At 43.4% G+C, this 22,360-nt stretch overlaps 1 protein-coding gene across 2 annotated transcripts in view; it reads right to left on the reverse strand.

Moving 5' to 3' along the window:
- The window catches only part of LOC121545086 (glypican-4-like), a 103,733-nt gene extending 81,806 nt beyond the window's left edge, over positions 1-21,927 (reverse strand). For both annotated transcript variants that reach the window (XM_041855480.2, XM_041855473.2), the window contains exon 1: positions 21,108-21,927. In XM_041855480.2, the coding sequence (XP_041711414.1) occupies positions 21,108-21,255 (148 nt within the window). In that variant the 5' untranslated portion in view covers positions 21,256-21,927. The remainder of the gene's footprint in view (positions 1-21,107) is intronic.
- Between the last annotated feature and the right edge of the window lie 433 nt (positions 21,928-22,360).

Genomic DNA, 22,360 nt, shown 5'->3' on the forward strand with positions numbered 1-22,360 from the left:
GGTAGGCCTACTGTACTTTTATATTCTTATTAGAGGGGTAATCATTCATTTCTGATAGGCTAACGTTAATTGATGAAGATGTTGTTAGCTTTGGTTAGCAGTAACTCTGTGCTTTCGCCTTGAAGCTAAAATGTAGTGAGTGTACAGACGAGCAACTAAACCCTTTAATTGTCTGCACATGCTTGTGAATTGTTGCATTATTCAAGAGTGTAATATGATTTTGTTGCAATAATTAAGAGTGTAGGCCTAATATAGTTTGCAATGCTTAGCCTCCTGACTAGGGGCTACTGTTACATTTACAGTATTTTTGAGCTGTGAAGCAAGAACGTCAACCAAACCCTCTCTCGGCTCGTGACATTCTCTTCGTTAATGTGAATTGAAAAGTGTATGTACATACAGTAGTATGTAAATTGAAATGTCGTCCCGATAACTCTATTCAGTGAGAATAAGCCCTAAGTGTCAGTGGGAACCTCATTGGTGGGAGTCTTGATGCAGGCTTTGGGAGTAATTGGCAGGGATTACAGCTCATCTGGCCTGGACCCAGCACTGGGGTTCCAGCCCAAACACGGAGTTGAGTCCCTGGCTTCAGGCCCTCACTCACCCTGCTCCCCTATTCCCAAACCACAGAGGCCTCTGGCAAATACAAGACAATCCTAATCATCAACATGATCAAAGCCAGTACATTTTCATAACAATCCATACATTTGCATTTTAGTCATTTAGCAGACGCTCTTATCCAGAGTGACTTACAGTAGTGAGTGCATCCATTTTTCTAACTTTTTTGCACTGGTCACCCGTGGCGTGGGAATCAAACCCACAACCCTGGCATTGAAAGCGGCATGCTTTACCAACTGAGCCACATGGGCCCCCTTGGGACCTCGACTGATTGCACGGGACCTTGACTGATTGCACCTTCCTGTATGGAACTTCATTACAGCTTCATGGTCTTGGTCTCTCCCTGGCGCTCACATTAGGGTTGGGCGTAGGGCTGAATGCTTTATGGGTAATCTCTGATGTTAGGATGGCAACAAATTAATTTTTGGTGGTTTTAATGGGCTTTCTGCATTCAAATTGTTGTATACTGGTCAACCAAACTTCAACCAAAAATACTAGGGGCGGCAGGTAGCCTAGTGGTTAAGAGTGTTGGGCCAGCAACCGAAAGGTTGCTTGTTCGAATCCCCCGAGCCGACTAGGTGTAAAATCTGTCGGTCTGCCTACTGTCCTTGAGCAAGGCACTTAACCCTATTGCTCCTGTGAGTCACTCTGGATAAGAGTCTGCTAAATGACTAAAATGTAATACCTGACAGTGAAGTAGTCAGTCCTATTTGTAGAACATTTCATAGTCATTGGTTCAAGCTTGCTCCTATCCAGGTCTAATGACGACATGCTCATCAATGCTTGACTGCCGTTTGACAAATAAAAATATTCAATGAAAATCTGTCGGCAAATGAATGTAAACCTAGCATGTACAATTTTGATGGGGGTGGGGGCCACAAAATCTGAACTCATCATGAGGGGCCACAGTGGCTTGTGTGTCTGCATACCCACACCAGCCTTTTGGGGGCACCCCTCCCCACCTTGCGAGCAAAACATTTTAGCATAACCCCTCTTGACAGCGGAGAGAAAAATTACACGTTTTAGAGTTCATTTCCTACAATTCTACACATTTTGCCATAGGGTGGAGAGAAATGTTTGCTGTTTTTAATATGATATCCGAGTGAGAGTGACCAACAAACTCAATGGGAGCCCCTCGGTCGGTAATTCGACCATGATTACTACAGGTTTAGATAGCTGGCCGCTAAGACTAATTTACCAATCTAAAAAAACAGGGGCTAAATGAGTGACGGTCAGTGACTGACATAAGAAAAAAAACTGCTGATGCACAACCACATTTTGAAATTGCACCTTGTGTATTCTACTATTCTAACTCAACAGTAAGTTGAGACCCCGACTGAGTTAATAAAATGGGGCCGCCAGTTGCCCATCCCTGCTCCAATTTTTATTTTTTGGGAAGAAAATAAACATTTCCTTTACGCTCCCAAAGTTGTAGACTTGCTGTGGTAAAGAATCCTCCATAAACTCTGGCTATCAGCTTTTAGTAGTCTCTTATGCTACTGGCAGTAAAAACAGATGATTGCCATCATTTTTATTGTGCAGGCCTCCCTTGTAAAAGAGACATTGGTCTTAATGGGACTAAATTAAAATATAGAAGGTTCAGTAAAAATCCACATCGGTAAGGTGAATCAATACTGGTATATAGTCAAATACGATATACCTCCTAGCCCTAGTTGGCTGGTATCCAGATGTTCATACCTTTATACCGTCATTGTCCCATACCGGGGTACAAGGTATTACCGGCGGTGCACACAAGATGGCATTATTTTCTCGAACGCAAAAAAAATAAAAATAGAGCCTGTTACCAGAATGCTAGCATATGCTAACAAGTACTAACGAATTCCCATAGCGGATGCTAGCTAAATATTAACGAGTGCAACCGAACATAAACAAATTACAGTATCTCAAAGTAACTCAAGTATATCAAAAGGCTACTCACAGTTTACTGCATGTACAAACAAATATTATACAGCAGGGATCTTGATCCAGGAGAGAGAGTTCTCTGCTGTTTTTGTCAATCTTGCAAGCTAGCCACTTAGCTGACTACACTGTGGACACCGCTTCAAATTAGTGGATTCGACAATTTCAGCCACACACGTTGCTGACAGGTGTATAGAATCAAACACACAGACATGTAATCTCCATAGACAAACACTGGCAGTAGAATGGCCTGTACTGAAGGGCTCAATTACTTTCAATGTGGCACTGTCATAGGATGCAACCTTTCCAACAAGTCAGTTTATCACATTTCTGCCCTGCTAGAGCTGCCCCAGTCAACCTTAAGTGCTGTTATTGTGAAGTGGAAATGTCTAGGAGCAACAACGACTCAGCCACGAAGTAGTAGGCCACACAAGCTCACAGGACGGGTCTGCAGAGTGCTGAAGCGCGTAAAAATCTTCTGTCCTCGTTTGCAACACTCACGACCGAGTTCCAAACTGCATCTGGAAGCAATGTCAGCACAATAACTGTTCGTTGGGGGCTTCATGAAATGGGTTTCAACGGCCAAGCAGCCGCACACAAACCATAGGCAATGCCAAGCTTCGGCTGGAGTGATGTAAAGCTTGCCGCCATTGGACTCTGGAGCAGTGGAAAAGCGTTCTCTGGAGTGATGATTCACACTTCACCATCTGGCAGTCCGACGGACAAATCTGGGTTTGGCGGATGCCAGGAGAACGCTACCTGCCCCAATGCATAGTGACAACTGTAAAGTTTGGTGGAGGAGGAATAATGGTCTGGGGTTGTTTTCCATGGTTCGGGCTAGGACCCTTAGTTCCAGTGAAGGGAAATCTTAACACTACAGCATACAATGACATTCTAGATGATTCTGTGCTTCCAACTTTGTGGCAACAGTTTGGGGAAGGTCCTTTCCTGTTTCAGCATGACAATGCCCCCGTGCACAAAGCGAGGTCCATACAGAAATGGTTTGTTGAGATCGGTGTGGAAGAACTTGACTGGCCTGCACAGAGCCCTGACATCAACCCCATCGAACACCTTTGGGATGAATTGGAACGTTGACTGCGAGCCAGGCCAAATCGTCCAACATCAGTGCCCGACCTCACTAATGCTTGTGGCTGAATGGAAGCAAGTCCCCGCAGCAATGTTCCAACATCTAGTGGAAAGCCTTCCCAGAAGAGTGGAGGTTGTTATAGCAGCAAAGGGGGGACCAACACCATATTAATGCCCATGATTTTGGAATGAGATGTTCGACGAGCATACTTTTGGCCATGTAGTGTAGATAATGGCAAAAGAGCTCTATGTTCACGTCATCTGACCAAAGCGCCGGTTCCAGCACCAATGCCGTTTATCAAACTCCAGGTGTTTACATTTGTTGGATGACAGGAAAATAGAGCTCTTTGGCCACGCACACCAGTGGTAGGTTTGGTGTCAAAATGAGAATGCATAAGCAGAAAATAACCCCCTACCTACTATAAAATATGGTGGTGGAGCTTTAATGCTATGGGGCTATTTTGCTTCCACTGGTCCAACTTTACCCAGTACCAGGACATTCAGCCAAAAACCAGGTTGACTTTGCCAGGAGGCTGAAACTTGGCAGCAAGTGGATCTTCCAACAAGACAATAACCACAAGCACACATCAACATCCACAAAGAAAATGGTTAATTGGCAACAAAAGAAACATTATGCAATGGCCATCTCAGTCACCAGACTTGAAACCCATTAGAAACTTGTGGTGTGAATTGAAGAGGGTAACCCATAAGTGCAGAGGAAGGATATCAAGGATCTGGAAGGATTTTGTATGGAGGAATAGGCTAAGATCCCTCCAAATGCGTTTTCCAACTCGTAAGTATTGAAAAGTATTGAAAACAGGGGTGTCAATCATTTTGGAGAATTGTTTTATTACTTGTTCAACCAAATCTCTTTCTCTGAGCAATTGTATAAAATCATTTCAAAAATTTATTTGGCATACCATACAGCTCAGTATTTGAATTATTGATTTAATACAATCATTTTTGCTCATCTTTATCAAAGGGTGTCAGGAGGAAGAAAGGAAAGACTAAAATAATGAAATAAACCCCCCCTCCAGATTTGTTACAGAGCAGGTCCTATGAGCTGAGCGGGACGAGAGAAAGTCAGGGAAACATGAACTGATATGTCAGCCGGAACGAGGGGGGAAAGAGACTGCCGACTTAACAGCATGCAAACAGGACGTGTTAACAAGGAGTTTGAGGGGGCACTCCTGCCCCTGAGGGGGTGAAAGTGTGGAAAGCCACAAACCCAGCTCCAGATTTCTCACAGCGCTCCCCAGAAAGAGGCGCGGGCCCATAACCATAGAAATACAACACCTTCCATGGCTGGATTCAAACTCTCTCTCTCAGCAACACTAGAGAAAAAACTACAGAGCAACGAGCCAAACTGGGAGAGACACATGAGTGTTCGATTAAGGCCATGGTATATAGAGAGCAACATGCTAGTTTATATGTCCGTGCTTGTGTATGTAGCCTATATTTGTGTTTGTTTGCATATTTACATTTTAGTCATTTAGCAGATGCTCTTATCCAGAGCGACTTACAGTTAGTGCATTCATCTTAAGATAGCTAGGTGGGACAACCACACATCTCAGTCATAGTAAGTACATTTTTCCGTAATAAAGTAGCTATCAGGAAAGTCAGTGCTAGTAGGGGGGAAAAAGTCAAGTGCGAGTGTTAGTTCATCAAAGGCAATACATTTTTTATAACGAGAGAGCGAGCGAGAGCGAGATTAAGCACATATTCTGTCAAACCTGGGCCCTGACAGTAAATCACAGTAAGACAAAAATAATGGTGTTCGAAAAAAGGTCAAGTTGCCAGGACCACAAATACAAATTCCATCTAGACACTGTTACCCTAGAGCACATAAACAACTATACATACCTTGGCCTAAACATCAGAGCCACAGGTAACTTCCACAAAGCTGTGAACGATCTGAGAGACTAGGCAAGAAGGGCCTTTATGCCTTCAAAGGGAACATAAAATTCAACATACCAATTAGGATCTGGCTAAAAATACTTCAATCAGTTATAAAACCCATTGCCCTTTATAGTTCTGACGACTGGGGTCCGCTCACCAACCAAGAATTCACAAAATTGGCCAAACACCAAATTGAGACTCTGCATGCAGAATTCTGCTAAAATATCCTCTGTGTACAACGTAAAACACCAAATAATGCATGCAAAGCAGAATTAGGCCGATATCCGCTAATTATCAAAATCCAGAAAAGAGCCGTTAAATTCTACAACCACCTAAAAGGAAGCGATTCCCAAACCTTCCATAACAAAGCCATCACCTACAGAGAGATGAACCTGGAGAAGAGTCCCCTAAGCAAGCTGGTCCTGGGGCTCTGTTCATGAATTCAAACAGACCCCACAGAGCCCCAGGACAGCAACACAATTAGACCCAACCAAATCATGAGAAAAAAAGAGATGATTCTTTCCAATGTGTCAAGTAATTAACAAAAAAACAGCGCAAACTAGAATGCTATTTGGCCCTAAACAGCGAGTACACTGGCAGAATACCTGACCTCTGTGACTGACCCAAACCTAAGGAGAGCTTTGACTAAGTACAGACTCAGTGAGGCAAACCTGGCTCTCAAAAGAAGACAGGCTATATGCACACAGCCCACAAAATGAGGTGGAAACTGATCTGCACTTCCTAACCTCCTGCCAAATGTATGACCATATTAGAGAAACATACAGTGGGGAGAACAAGTATTTGATACACTGCAGATTTTCCTACTTACAAAGCATGTAATTTTTATCATAGGTACACTTCAACTGTGAGAGACGGAATCTAAAACAAAAATCCAGAAAATCACATTGTATGATTTTTAAGTAATTAATTTGCATTTTATTGCATGACATAAGTATTTGATACATCAGAAAAGCAGAACTTAATATTTGGTACAGAAACCTTTGTTTGCAATTACAGAGATCATACGTTTCCTGTAGGTCTTGACCAGGTTTGCACACACTGCAGCAGGGATTTTGGCCCACTCCTCCATACAGACCTTCTCCAGAACCTTCAGGTTTCAGGGCTGTCGCTGGGCAATACGGACTTTCAGCTAGCTCCCTCCAAAGATTTTCTATTGGGTTCAGGTCTGGAGACTGGCTAGGCCACTCCAGGACCTTGAGATGCTTCTTACGGAGCCACTCCTTAGTTGCCCTGGCTGTGTGTTCCGGGTCGTTGTCATGCTGGAAGACCCAGCCACGACCCATCTTCAATGCCCTTACTGAGGGAAGGAGGTTGTTGGCCAAGATCTCGCGATACATGGCCCCATCCATCCTCCCCTCAATGCGGTGCAGTCGTCCTGTCCCCTTTGCAGAAAAGCATCACCAAAGAATGATGTTTCCACCTCCATGCTTCAAGGTTGGGATGGTGTTCTTGGGGGTTGTACTCATCCTTCTTCTTCCTCCAAACACAGCGAGTGGAGTTTAGACCAAAAAGCTCTATTTTTGTCTCATCAGACCACATGACCTTCTCCCATTCCTCCTCTGGATCATCCAGATGGTCATTGGCAAACATCAGACGGGCCTGGACATGCGCTGGCTTGAGCAGGGGGACCTTGCGTGCGCTGCAGGATTTTAATCCATGACGGCGTAGTGTGTACGAATGGTTTTCTTTGAGACTGTGGTCCCAGCTCTCTTCAGGTCATTGACCAGGTCCTGCCGGGTAGTTCTGGGCTGATCCCTCACCTTCCTCATGATCATTGATGCCCCACGAGGTGAGATCTTGCATGGAGCCCCAGACAGAGTGTGATTGACCATCATCTTAAACTTCTTCCATTTTCTAATAATTGCGCCAACAGTTGTTGCCTTCTCACCAAGCTGCTTGCCTATTGTCCTGTAGCCCATCCCAGCCTTGGGCAGGTCTACAATTGTATCCCTGATGTCCTTACACAGCTCTCTGGTCTTGGCCATTGTGGAGAGGTTGGAGTCTGTTTGATTGAGTGTGTGGACAGGTGTCTTTTATACAGGTAACTAGTTCAAACAGGTGCAGTTAATACAGGTAATGAGTGGAGAACAGGAGGGCTTCTTAAAGAAAAACTAACAGGTCTGTGAGAGCCGGAATTCTTACTGGTTGGTAGGTGATCAAATACTTATGTCATGCAATAAAATGCAAATTAATTACTTAAAAATCATACAATGTGATTTTCTGGATTTTTGTTTTAGATTCCGTCTCTCACAGTTGAAGTGTACCTATGATAAAAATTACAGACCTACATGCTTTGTAAGTAGGAAAACCTGCAAAATCAGCAGTGTATCAAATACTTGTTCTCCCCACTGTATTTCCCTCATATTACACAGACCCACAAAGAAATCGAAAACAAACACAATCTTGATAAACTCCCATATCTATTGGGTGAAATACCACAGTGTGCCATCACAGGCAGCAATATTTGTGACCCGTTGCCACAAGAAAAGGGCAACCAGTGAAGAACAAACACTATTGTAAATACAACCCATATTTATGTTGATTTATTTTCCCTGTGAATGTGGATAAGGCAGCGAGCGGTTGGAAGCAGTAAAGCAACGGGTGCCAGGAGGATCACTGGTCACAGCGCTGCCGCCCCGCCCGGTCGCCACGGGACAGGAAGCTGATAAGGCTGCTGCTACACCACTGAGCCAGCAGGCATGTGCACCAGCCCCCCAGCCTACCCCAGGCCAGGCAAGCCAGTCACACACACACACACAAACCTCCTCTTCAGGATCACAAGACCTCTTCCTCCGGATATATACACTACCGGTCAAAAGTTTTAGAACACCTACTCATTCCATGTTTTTACTATGTTCTACATTGTGAAATAACACATATGGAATCATGTAATAACCAAAAAAGTTTTTGTTAAATCAAAATATATTTTATATTTGAGATTCTTCAAATAGCCACCCTTTGCCTTGATGACAGGTTTGCACACTCTTGGCATTCTCTAAACCTGCTTCATGAGGTAGTCACCTTCTTAAAAGTTAATTTGTGGAATTTATTTCCTTCTTAATGCGTTTGAGCCAATCAGTTGTGTTGTGACAAGGTAGGGGGGGTATACAGAAAATAGCCCTATTTGGTAAAAGACCAAGTCCATAAAGAGAAACGACAGTCCATCATTACTTTAAGACATGAAGGTCAGTCAATACGGAACATTTCAAGAACTTTGAAAGTTTCTTCAAGTGCAGTTGCAAAAACCATCAAGCGCTATGATGAAACTGGCTCTCATGAGGACCACCACATGAATGGAAGACCCAGAGTTACCTCTGGTGCAGAGGATAAGTTCATTAAAGTTACCAGCCTCAGAAATTGCAGCCCAAATAAATGCTTCACAGAGTTCAAGTAACAGACATCTCAACATCAACTGTTCAGAGGAGACTGTGTGAATCAGGCCTTCATGGTCGAATTGCTGCAACGAAACCACTACTAAAGGACACCAATAAGAAGAAGAGACTTGATTGGGCCAAGAAAGACGAGCAATGGACATTAGACCGGTGGAAACCTGTCCTTTGGTCTGGAGTCCAATTTGGAGATTTTTGGTTCCAACTGCCGTGTCTTTGTGAGACGCAGAGTAGGTGAACGGATGATCGCTGCATGTGTGGTTCCCACCGTGAAGCATGGAGGAGGAGGTGTGATGGTGCTTTGCTGATGACACTTTCTGTGATTTATTTAGAATTCAAGGCACACTTAACCATCATGGCTACCACAGCATTCTGCAGCAAAACGCCATCCCATCTGGTTTGGGCTTAGTGGGACTATCATTTGTTTTCCAACCGGACAATGACCCAACACACCTCCAGGCTGTGTAAGGGCTATTTTATCAAGAAGGAGAGTGATGGAGTGCTGCATCAGATGACCTGGCCTCCACAATCCAAACTGAGATGGTTTGGAAAGAGTCGTACCGCAGTGTTTAACACTTTGTTTTTGTTACTACATGATTCCATATGTGCTATTTCATAGTTTTGATGTCTTCACTATTATTCTACAATGTAGAAAATAGTAAAAAATAAAGAAAAACCCTTGAATGAGTAGGTGTGTCCAAAATTTTGACTGGTACTGTATATATATACACAAACACACTTCGGACTCCGACATTGTTCGTCCTAATATTTCTTAATTCCATTAGTTTACTTTTTAGATGTGTGTGTATTGTTAGATGTTACTGCACTGTTGGAGCTAGGAACACAAGCATTTTGCTACATCAGCAATAACATCTGCTAAATATGTGTATGCGACCAATAACATTTGATTTGAGTATGTCCCAGTTCCCCTAGCCTACTCGTATCTGCTGAATGTCATCGCAATAACACAACCTGCTATTAACAAAACCTTAAATGCAGAGCCCACAGTCACCAGCAAAGAAGGGGACGGCTCCCCCTCCACCCCTAAGCGTCTTCAGCTCACTCACTGACTCACTCACAGGCCAATGTGCTGAGGTCATAGTTGCTTTGAGCTTCAGTCATAATGCACCGGACTGATTAAGAGCGCAATGTTCCTGCAGCAGAAAGGAGGGAGGGAAAATGACCCTTCTCCCGTTAGTCTTTGATCCTTGCCATTGGCCCATTCCTGAGGCATGACATCAGGCCCAACCGCCAGTGTAAACCAAAACAGATTTTTCACTTGATTCCCGGATGGAATGAGGAGCTGTTGACATGGTTGATACCAATCTGGTCAGTGTTAACCGCTCTGTTTTCTGCCTCTTTTGAAAAGCGGGTCCCTCCTGCCACCGTGCAGCAAAGCACTTGACACACATTTTCTGTTGCCACTGATCGAGCGCCACTGCCAGTGATGTATTTGCCCCCCCCCCCAGTTACCATGTGAAGGTTGTAAAAGACAGACCATGGGACCAAGAAACCATTTAACAATCGACTCTGTTACTCCACATCTGTCAATGCTTGAGCATTGATGAGTTTTCCATTACAGTTTGATTACATTAAAACATCTATATTGAATCTTAGTCAGTGTGGATTCCAACTAAGCTGTCGGCTCTAATTTGCATGGTTACAAACATTGTTAACTCCGTAACAAAAGGTGCTTGTGGTTGGAGGAAAGCGATGTTAAGGGCTACATGTGCAATAAGCAGTGAATTCCACCAATCGCTGAATTATGGCCATAATATCAGAGGCGACAACAGATAAATAAACACTGCTATTTCAGTGACGCAGAGCCTTTTAGGGGCTTTTGGAATGGCCTGGAATGTAGTATAGGAAGAATTTAAGTGTACTTAAATCATAATAATACCCTTGCTGATTAATCGCTGGGAGGGAAGGGGTAGTTGAATTGGCAACAATGAGACATAATTTCATGCATACGTCGTCTGTGTGTGTGTGTGTATATACCATGTCCAATGTGCTGCCTGGAACGATTCAGAAATAGACCGTTTTAAAGTGGACCGAGGAGAATAAATGTTTTGACTCACTGCAAGGTGAAGTGCAGCAGAACTCTGAAAGCCCAGAATGGAGGGGAGCTCAATTAGATTTCACCTCTGAGGCATTTTCTCCCTAGCAACACGAGAGAAAAAAATTCCTAGAAGCAAGGCAGGGGCTTTTGTGTTCCCCTCTGCTTTTTCAGAGCCCCAACCCTATTTGACTACAGTAGACCTTGTCACACTCCCTGGATAAATTCTCTCAGCCTCTATCGATGACAGAGGTGCTCGTTGAAGTTGGCCCTGCATTGGGGCCAGGCGTACATATTGGGATACTTTTTGTGTATGCGTGCAACACACAAACCTGCACAACAGAACTGCCTTTTATAATCTCCCTCATTTGAAACTATCACAACAATTCACAGATATCACACACAATACACCACAATAAATGCAGACATGTTGGCGAACACTCAATTATGTTTTTCATGATGATGATAGACAACCAAAGACAAAGAGCCTGGAAAGCAATCAAGGCCTACAATTAACACCTGACGCCTGCCAAATACGGGTCGATTTTGGCAGCCAGAGTGGCGGGTGGTCAGGGCTCCACAGTGTGACCATTTCACTCGCATTTGTGAATAAAAATAGTCAAGTATGATCACATTCATAGTCAAATGCTGCAGTAGCAGTTTTCAAAGTATTTCTGCCATTTTGTTTCATAGCTGGTAAATTAATCGCACAAAGTCAAAGAACGATGAATCCTAGCCTATCCCACCTCGCGCTGCAACACTGCCTGGTTGGGGGTTGTGCGCATGTGAAGCGCTGAGTGAAACATTCATTGTTAGAAGTGCTGCGCACAGACATAAAAGTTGGTCTAATTTACTTGAAACGAAAGTCTACTGAAGTGAGACTTTACATTGTTTTGTTCACAATCTAGGTTGTTTTTCAATATTTGAGTTTCAACTGCTAGAGAAGAGAAAACAACGCTGCTACTAGTCAGACTAACATGCTGACCACACCTCCCGCGTTGCGTGCGCCGCAAAATAAATGTACACATACTTGTTATTCAATAATTTCATCCAAACTGCTCGCGAACATCTGTGTAGCCAAGCGCTAAAATAGCGCCTGGTTCTATTTCTGACGCATGACGCGCTGCAAGTCCCGCCTCTACCATCACCTCATTGGTTTTTAGGAGCATATACCCACATGGGTGATTGAAAGATGAACTGACGTCCACACTCCAGTCCAGTTGGTGGTGGTAATGCACCTTAAAGTTGGTCCACAGAAGAAGACTAAGAAGACTGAAGGAGGAGAGATTCCTAGAAACTAACTAGGTTTCCCCTTTTATCTGTGGATTAATTTTCGGAGTAGAGAACACACGATTTTGTGTGACTCAAAATGGGTCAAACTTCTACAAAGATCCAGAAAAAAAGGACCTTGTGTATTTCAGGTAAAATAACAACCCAATGTTTATATCCCAGGACAAATTAGCTAGCAACAGCAAGCTAGCTAAATGTCCATGAATGTTTCATGTGTTTCGACCTGTCCCCAAATTAATATAGTTGGTTCAGAATTCGTTTTGATATATCAACCTGCGTGTCCTGATCACGTCTGGTGTGGATGGACAAAATCAACATGTGCGCGATGGGTGTTAATCTTACAAGGCATGACTCAAGTCGCGTTACCACGGTAACCTCCCACCGTTAAAGGGGAAGGTGAAAATGTGTCTCATTGTGATATTTTGGTTAAAAAACAGGTCACAAAAAGAATTATGAAATTAAACAATATACCACATTACTTCTTACTAGTAATACATTTGTTTTAGAAAGATTACAAAGCATGCTCATCTGTTTTTCTGTGTTTTGTTAGAGTAATTTTAGCGTAAAAAAAAACACAGTGGCTGGTGGACCAAAAAGTTAATTTTAGGCCCTGAAAGCAATCTATGGTACACCCTGATACAGATCCATACAACTCAGATTCTAATGAGCCAATCTAGGCCTCAGCAAAGGGAACCTGAAAACTCTGTCATTCACTGTGAACAGATGCATGGCAGTGGTAAAATAAACTAGTGGCAAGGATGTCACTATGAATGAGAGTATAAAAGTGGATCTGTCAGTCAAATCAACAGCATTTATTCTCTAAACATGTCACCTTATCTGTTTTTGACCAGACATCTACCAAATCAAGGCGCTAACAGGACAACTTTGTTTAGTTCCTTTAAGGCCTGGGGTGAAGGAATAACACTTCGGTGAAAGGCTAGTTAGTTACAAAACTGGGATGCCTATAAGGCACATGAAGAGGGAATCCTACTAATAGGTGATGCAAAGAACCAACATGCTGATGACCATAGAGATCCTATGAAACTATTCAAATTCCTAATTCTATGCTGATGACCATGTCTGTTAAAAGTTAAGATATGGATAATATGACATCATGATCTATAGAAAAGGAGACCAAAACCACATTCAACATATTATCCATGCAGCACTGAATCTAATCAATCAATCAATTTTATTTTATATAGCCCTTCTTACATCAGCTAATATCTCGAAGTGCTGTACAGAAACCCAGCCTAAAACCCCAAACAGCTAGTAATGCAGGTGTAGAAGCACGGTGGCTAGGAAAAACTCCCTAGAAAGGCGAAAGCCTAGGAAGAAACCTAGAGAGGAACCAGGCTATGAGGGGTGGCCAGTCCTCTTCTGGCTGTGCCGGGTGGAGATTATAACAGAACCATGCCAAGATGTTCAAAAATGTTCATAAGTGACAAGCATGGTCAAATAATAATCAGGAATAAATCTCAGTTGGCTTTTCATAGCCGATCATTAAGAGTTGAAAACAGCAGGTCTGGGACAGGTAGGGGTTCCATAACCGCAGGCAGAACAGTTGAAACTGGAATAGCAGCAAGGCCAGGCGGACTGGGGACAGCAAGGAGTCACCACGGCCGGTAGTCCCGACGTATGGTCCTAGGGCTCAGGTCTCTCAGTTGGCTTTTCATAGCCGATCATTAAAGAGTTGAAAACAGCAGGTCTGGGACAGGTAGGGGTTTCGTGAGCCGCAGGCAGAACAGTTGAAACTGGAATAGCAGCAAGGCCAGGCGGACTGGGGACAGCAAGGTGTCATCATGCCCGGTAGTCCTGACGTATGGTCCTAGGGCTCAGGTTCTCAGAGAGAAAGAGAGAACGAGAGAATTAGAGAGAGCATACTTAAATTCACACAGGACACTGGATAAGACAGGAGAAGTACTCCAGGTATAACCAACTAACCCCAGCCCCCCGACACATAAACTACTGCAGCATAAATACTGGAGGCTGAGACAGGAGCGGTCCGGAGACACTGTGGCCCCATCCGAAGAAACCCCGGACAGGGCCAAACAGGAAGGATATAACCCCACCCACTCCGCCAAAGCACAGCCCCGCACCACTAGAGGGATATCCCCAACCACCAACTTACAATCCTGAGACAAGGCCGAGTATAGCCCACAGAGGTCTCCACCACAGCACAAACCAAGGGGGGGCGCCAACCCAGACAGGAAGATCACGTCAGTAACTCAACCCACTCAAGTGACGCACCCCTCCCAGGGGACGGCATGAAAGAGCACCAGCAAGCCAGTGACTCAGCCCCTGCAACAGGGTTAGAGGCAGAGAACCCCAGTGGAGAGGGGAACCGGCCCGGCAGAGACAGCAAGGGCTGTTCGTTGCTCCAGCCTTTCCGTTCACCTTCACACTCCTGGGCCAGACTACACTCAATCATATGACCTACTGAAGAGATAAGTCTTCAGTAAAGACTTAAAGGTTGAGACCGAGTCTGCGTCTCTCACATGGGTAGGCAGACTGTTCCATAAAAATGGAGATCTATAGGAGAAAGCCCTGCCTCCCGCTGTTTGCTTAGAAATTCTAGGGACAATTAGGAGGCCTGCGTCTTGTGACCGTAGCGTACGTATTGGTATGTACGGCAGGACCAACTCGGAAAGATAGGTAGGAGCAAGCCCATGTAACGCTTTATAGGTTAACAGTAAAACCTTGAAATCAGCCCTTGCCTTAACAGGAAGCCAGTGTAGGGAAGCTAGCACTGGAGTAATATGATCAAATTTCTTGGTTCTAGTCAGGATTCTAGCAGCCGTATTTAGCACTAACTGAAGTTTATTTAGTGCTTTATCCGGGTAGCCGGAAAATAGAGCATTGCAGTAGTCTAACCTAGAAGTAACAAATGCATGGATTAATTTTTCTGCATCATTTTTGGACAGAAAATTTCTGATTTTTGCAATGTTACGTAGATGGAAAAAAGCTGTCCTTGAAACAGTCTTGATATGTTCGTCAAAAGAGAGATCAGGGTCAAGAGTAACACCGAGGTCCTTCACAGTTTTATTTGAGACGACTTTACAACCATCTAGATGAATTGTCAGATTTAACAGAAGATCTCTTTGTTTCTTGGGACCTAGAACAAGCATCTCTGTTTTGTCCGAGTTTAAAAGTAAAAAGTTTTCAGCCATCCACTTCCTTATGTCTGAAACACAGGCTTCTAGCGAGGGCAATTTTGGGGCTTCACCATGTTTCATTGAAATGTACAGCTGTGTGTCATCCGCATAGCAGTGAAAGTTAACATTATGTTTTCGAATAACATCCCCAAGAGGTAAAATATATAGTGAAAACAATAGTGGTCCTAAAACGGAACCTTGAGGAACACCGAAATGTACAGTTGATTTGTCGGAGGACAGACCATTCACAGAGACAAACTGATATCTTTCCGACAGGTAGGATCTAAACCAGGCCAGAACTTGTCCGTGTAGACCAATTTGGGTTTCCAGTCTCTCCAAAAGAATGTGGTGATCGATGGTGTCAAAGGCAGCACTAAGGTCTAGTAGCACGAGGACAGATGCAGAGCCTCGGTCTGACGCCATTAAAAGGTCATTTACCACCTTCACAAGTGCAGTCTCAGTGCTATGATGGGGTCTAAAACCAGACTGAAGCATTTCGTATACATTGTTTGTCTTCAGAAAGGCAGTGAGTTGCTGCGCAACAGCTTTTTCTAAAATTTTTGAGAGGAATGGAAGATTCGATATAGGCCGATAGTTTTTTATATTTTCCGGGTCAAGGTTTGGCTTTTTCAAGAGAGGCTTTATCACTGCCACTTTTAGTGAGTTTGGTACACATCCGGTGGATAGAGAGCTGTTTATTATGTTCAACATAGGAGGGCCAAGCACAGGAAGCAGCTCCTTCAGCAGTTTAGTAGGAATAGGATCCAGTATGCAGCTTGAAGGTTTAGAGGCCATGATTATTTTCATCATTGTGTCAAGAGATATAGTACTAAAACACTTAAGTGTCTCTCCCGATCCCAGGCCCTCGCAGAGCTGTGCAGATCCAGGACAGCTAAGCCCTGGAGGAATACGCAGATTCAAAGAGGAGTCCGTAATTTGCTTTCTAATGGTCATGATCTTTTCCTCAAAGAAGTTCATGAATTTATCACTGCTGAAGTGAAAGCCATCCTCTCTTGGGGAATGCTGCTTTTTAGTTAGCTTTGCAACAGTATCAAAAAGAAATTTTGGATTGTTCTTATTTTCCTCAATTAAGTTGGAAAAGTAGGATGATCGAGCAGCAGTGAGGGCTCTTCGGTACTGCACGGTACTGTCTTTCCAAGCTAGTCGGAAGACTTCCAGTTTGGTGTGGCGCCATTTCCGTTCCAATTTCCTGGAAGCTTGCTTCAAAGCTCGGGTATTTTCTGTATACCAGGGAGCTAGTTTCTTATGACAAATGTTTTTCGTTTTTAGGGGTGCAACTGCATCTAGGGTATTGCGCAAGGTTAAATTGAGTTCCTCAGTTAAGTGGTTAACTGATTTTTGTCCTCTGACGTCCTTGGGTAGGCAGAAGGAGTCTGGAAGGGCATCAATGAATTTTTGTGTTGTTTGAGAATTTATAGCACGACTTTTGATGCTCCTTGGTTGGGGTCTGAGCAGATTATTTGTTGCGATTGCAAATGTAATAAAATGGTGGTCCGATAGTCCAGGATTTTGTGGAAAAACATTAAGATCTACAACATTTATTCCATGGGACAAAACTAGGTCCAGAGTATGACTGTGGCAGTGAGTAGGTCCAGAGACATGTTGGACAAAACCCACTGAGTCGATAATGGCTCCGAAAGACTTTTGGAGTGGGTCTGTGGACTTCTCCATGTGAATATTAAAATCACCAAAAATTAGAATATGATCTGCTATGACTACAAGGTCTGATAGGAATTCAGGAAACTCAGAGAGGAACGCTGTATATGGCCCAGGAGGCCTGTAAACAGTAGCTATAAAAAGTGATTGAGTAGGCTGCATAGATTTCATGACTAGAAGCTCAAAAGATGAAAACGCCATTTTTTTTTTTGTAAATTGAAATTTGCTATCGTAAATGTTAGCAACACCTCCGCCTTTGCGGGATGCACGGGGAATATGGTCACTAGTGTAACCAGGAGGTGAGGCCTCATTTAACACAGCAAATTCATCAGGCTTAAGCCATGTTTCAGTCAGGCCAATCACATCGAGATTATGATCAGTGATTAGTTCATTGACTAGGACTGCCTTTGAAGTGAGGGATCTAACATTAAGTAACCCTATTTTGAGATGTGAGGTATCACGATCTCTTTCAATAATGGCAGGAATGGAGGAGGTCTTTATCCTAATAAGATTGCTAGGGTGAACACCGCCATGTTTAGTTTTGCCCAACCTAGGTCGAGGCACAGACACAGTCTCAATGGGTATGGCTGAGCTGACTACACTGACTGTGCTATTGGCAGACTCCACTAAGCTGGCAGGTTGGCTAACAGCCTGCTGCCTGGCCTGCACCCTATTTCACTGTGGGGCTAGAGGAGTTAGAGCCCTATCTATGTTGGTAGATAAGAGGAGAGCACCCCTCCAGCTAGGATGGAGTCCGTCACTCCTCAGCAGGTCAGGCTTGGTCCTGTTTGTGGGTGAGTCCCAGAAAGAGGGCCAATTATCCACAAATGTTATCTTTTGGGAGGGGCAGAAAACAGTTTTCAACCAGCGATTAAGTGCTGAGACTCTGCTGTAGAGCTCGTCACTTCCCCTAACTGGGAGGGGGCCAGAGACAATTACTCGATGCCGACACATCTTTCTAGCTGATTTACAAGCTGAAGCTATGTTGCACTTGGTGACCTCTGACTGTTTCATCCTAACATCGTTGGTGCCGACGTGGATAACAATATCTCTATACTCTCTACACTCGCCAGTTTTAGCTTTAGCCAGCACCATCTTTAGATTAGCCTTAACGTCGGTAGCCCTGCCCCCTGGTAAACAGTGTATGATCGCTGGGTGATTCGTTTTAAGTCTAATACTGCGGGTAATGGAGTCGCCAATGACTAGGGTTTTCAATTTGTCAGAGCTAATGGTGGGAGCCTTCAAGCGCTCAGACCCGTAACGGGAGGAGTAGAGACTAGAGAAGACTCAGACTCAGACTCCGACTCGCTACATAATGGGGAAAACCGGTTGAAGGTTTCTGTCGGCTGAATGAGCGACACCGGTTGAGCATTCCGACAGTATTTCCCTCCAGAAGCCATGAGAAAGTTGTCCGCTCGCGGGGACTGTGCGGGGGGATTTATACTAACGTTACTGTCTGTACTTACTGGTGGCACAGACGCTGTTTCTTCCTTTCCTACACTGAGATTACCCTTGCCTAACGATTGCGTCTGAAGCTGGGCTTGTAGCACAGCTATTCTCGCCGTAAGGCGATCGTTCTCCTGTATATTATGAGTACAGCGACTGCAATTAGAAGACATCATGTTAATGTTACTACTTAGCTTCGGCTGTTGAAGATGTTGATGAACCATGTCCAGATAAAGCGTCCGGAGTGAAAAAGTTGAATAAGGGAAAAAAAGTTGCGATGGAAAAAAGGAAAATAACGTAAAGTTGGCAGCTAAAACGCACAGGAAAATGACTCTTCTGTCTCGGGATAAACGTCCGGGGTGAAAAAGTTTAACGAAAAAAGATGAGTGAGGACAAAACTAAAAAGTTGGTAAATTTGTTGAACACAAAGATTGATTAAACGTTTATTAAAAGTAAAACGTGAATAGTTTGGCAGGTAGCCAAGTAGCAACAAACAGCACAGCAGTACGGAGACAATATGTCCTAAAAGTTCCAACACGTTGGTAAAACCTGAAATTGACCAAAAACTGAAAAGGGATAAGGACGAGAGGAGGGTGGGATTTAAAGTATGTGGGGCTCAGGGAATAATTTATTGCCCCCCCCCCATTCCCACCACCGCTGCTCTCGGCTCCCCTGTACAGCCATTTAGAATTTCCCCCGAAATGTGCATTACTTCCAAAAGGAATTGAAACTATACGATTATTAACTAAATGTGTAGCCTATTGAGGGTTCACTTTGGCTGGGGGCTGTGCGCACGTGGGACCGATCATATTCCGACCCGAAAAAGACTCACCGAGGAAAATAAATTGCTCCTGTTGTGGACAACACATGGGGCATTAAGGATATGGACCTTGTTCGTCCAACTGACTTTTCATCTGGGATTTAGAGCAGTAAATGACTTGTAACTGGAAAGTTAAACTCAAACTTTTTTTAACTCAAAATGTAGCAGATATTATGTTCTTCTCTAGCTTTGAGAAATATTATGATTTCTTTGAGAAAGTTGCATAAATAATACGATGTAATAATATTTAAAAAGATGTATGGTTTTTGTTTCCCCAAAACGTCTAGTCTTAAAAGTACCTGTCTATCTTACAAACAAATAAAAACATCAAACAGACTATTACACTAGAGACTGTATGGCATGCTCTAAATTGACTTCTAACGTCAAATACATGTCCACGTTTTCCTCCAAACCACTGCAGGTAATAAGGGCCGCAAAGACACTACTTCGGAAGTCGGGGTATAAAGTACTGGACTGAAGAGTTTGTATATTGCTTTAGTTTCTGTTGTTGTATATCAGGGAAAAATGTTTCCTAAATGAAGGAGGCAAGTATTTGCTGTTTATTTTTGCTGTGGAATATAGTAAAAACAAAAGTAATGCTGCGTTTAGATGGTATGATGTAGACCAGGGTTCTTCAATTCCGGTCCTGGAGGGCCGAAACACTGTTTTTTATTTCTACCTGGTAGTTAATTGCACTCACCTGGTGTCCCAGGTCTGAATTAGCCCCTGATTAGAAGGAGATGATGAAAAACAGAGGTGTTTCGGCCCTCCAGGACCGGAATTGAAGAACCCTGATGTAGACGGTAAACCAGATGTCATTGTTTTCAATGAGAGCAATAAGGTAAATGCCATTGAGGCTGGGGGTGAAATGTGTCAGCCGCCACGGTATACGGGTTTAGCAGCCAGAGTTAAAATATTTAAACTTTTGCCGTCCGCCATAGCGTTGTTTTCTACCGGATGTTGATTTGCACTGTTTGTTTACTGAAATCACCACAGCAACGCATACAGTCTTGCTGGCTTGCTTTTTGCCGTCGCTGTCTTTCTTGTTTTCCCGCCAACTGGTATAACGTTTTTTGCGTCCCTCGTCTAAATGCAGCATAAGGCAACAACAGCCATGCAAGTTTAGCCCAGGGGTGTCAAACTAATTTGCTCCGGAGGTCGTATTCAGTCTTAAACGAGGTCCGAAGGGACACACTGAAAATGTCAATGCTCCCCCCTTTAGCTTTAATTTCGGTGATTATCGAGCTGGACAGTCAAGAAACTGTCCAGTCCCCCCTTAATAAATGTTTTACTCAAACTACCGATTTGATAACTATGGGGGGGAGTTCAGTTATTTTAAGCCAAGTGGGCTATTCATTAATGATTAATGTCATAAGATCTGTCATATGAATACTAGGACCACTTTTTGTTAATGTCAATCATCCAACTTCGGTAGAAGATTGTAGAACGATAGCTTTAGGCTATGTTAAACTTGCCTATCAAATTATTTTCAGATGTGTGTTACTTTAAACTCACAAACGTTACATGATAACGTTACAAGTGATCTTGATTGTAACATTGTAGCTTTATAAATGTGACAATTCGCGCGTCAATCATCTTCATGGAAAGCCTTAACAGACAAGCACACCTACATGACGGAACAAACACACTTAACACTAACATTATATTGTTCTGGCCTAAATGAAATAGAAAACGTTGAAATTACTAATGAACAAGATTTAAGGCAAACTTACCGTGCACCCCTTTGTTTGGAACGTCATTGACATTGAAGCCTTTGGAACTGTATGCAGCCCTAACTTCATTGCAGCTTTTCGAGTTGGGCTCAGCCTTCGTCGAAACAAAAAGCACGGCCAATGTGTAAACCGTTGAGAACACTAACATCGTGTTTATTGAATCCGTTAAATAAGTGTATTATGGGCACACAAAAACACGAGAAAAGCGTTCAGTTCTATTAGGTTACTAGGACAGTTTCAACTCGCACGTTGGGATTTCCACATGGAGACGGGGATTTCCTTGCACTTCGCTGGCTACTAGCTAAAGCTCTTAACAGTTGCAAATTGGTTGACTAGCTAACCGGATTCTAAATTCACAACCGTGCTTGGGCCACCTTAAAACTATACATATAGAAAAAAAGGCAATGTTGTAAAAAAAAAAAAAAAGTCTCGGTTTTTGTCTTCAGAATGTATTTCGAGTTCCAGACTCTCCCATAGAAACACAAAGCAAGCAAAAAAAACATTGGTTTCAAACTTAAGGTTAACGTTACCACTTTCCTAAAATAGGCAACCAAACGAAAACAGCCAAACTTATTTTTACAATGTCCGTCTGTAAAGTTGCATCCACCTCGACTTCGGTTCCAACGAAGGACAATGATGGGCGAAAAGAAAAAAAAAAACTGAAAGTTGACCAAACGTTTTTGCAACCTTCAGCGAGCTACAGTTTTTTGACAGACAGGACACTAGACTGTATTCTATGCGTGCTGAAGTCCAGAGGCTAAGCGCCTAGCTAAATCCTTGTGGATAGCTAGAATTGCGAGTTCCGGACAAAGACTTGGCAACACAAAATGCCCGGAATGGAGCATGGACCGGACCTTACGCCTCGATCACACCGACAGTTTGGGTGTATTTGAATTTAGGTACATCAGAAGGACGCAGCATAGCCTTGCAGAGGCAATTGTAGTAGGTTCTGTGTGGTGCATACATCCAACGAATGCGTCCAATTGTATGCATAGACGGCTTGACAGAAATGGTAGCAGAAGGTGAATGTTAAACTTTTGTTGCACACATATCCAGATGATTCTGCATACTATTTTGAGCTAATCACTATCGGTGTGATCGAGGCATATCGCTACCTTCTGCTACCATTTCCTTCAAGCCTTCTACACATATAACTTGATGCATACCTTCGATAAATCCAACATATGTGCCACACAGGATGCACTGCAACTGCAACACAATGCTACAAGGCAAACGCAGTGTTCCATTGGAAA

Source organism: Coregonus clupeaformis, chromosome 3, assembly GCF_020615455.1.
Source record: "Coregonus clupeaformis isolate EN_2021a chromosome 3, ASM2061545v1, whole genome shotgun sequence".
In the NCBI taxonomy this organism is placed as follows: Eukaryota; Metazoa; Chordata; class Actinopteri; order Salmoniformes; family Salmonidae; genus Coregonus; species Coregonus clupeaformis.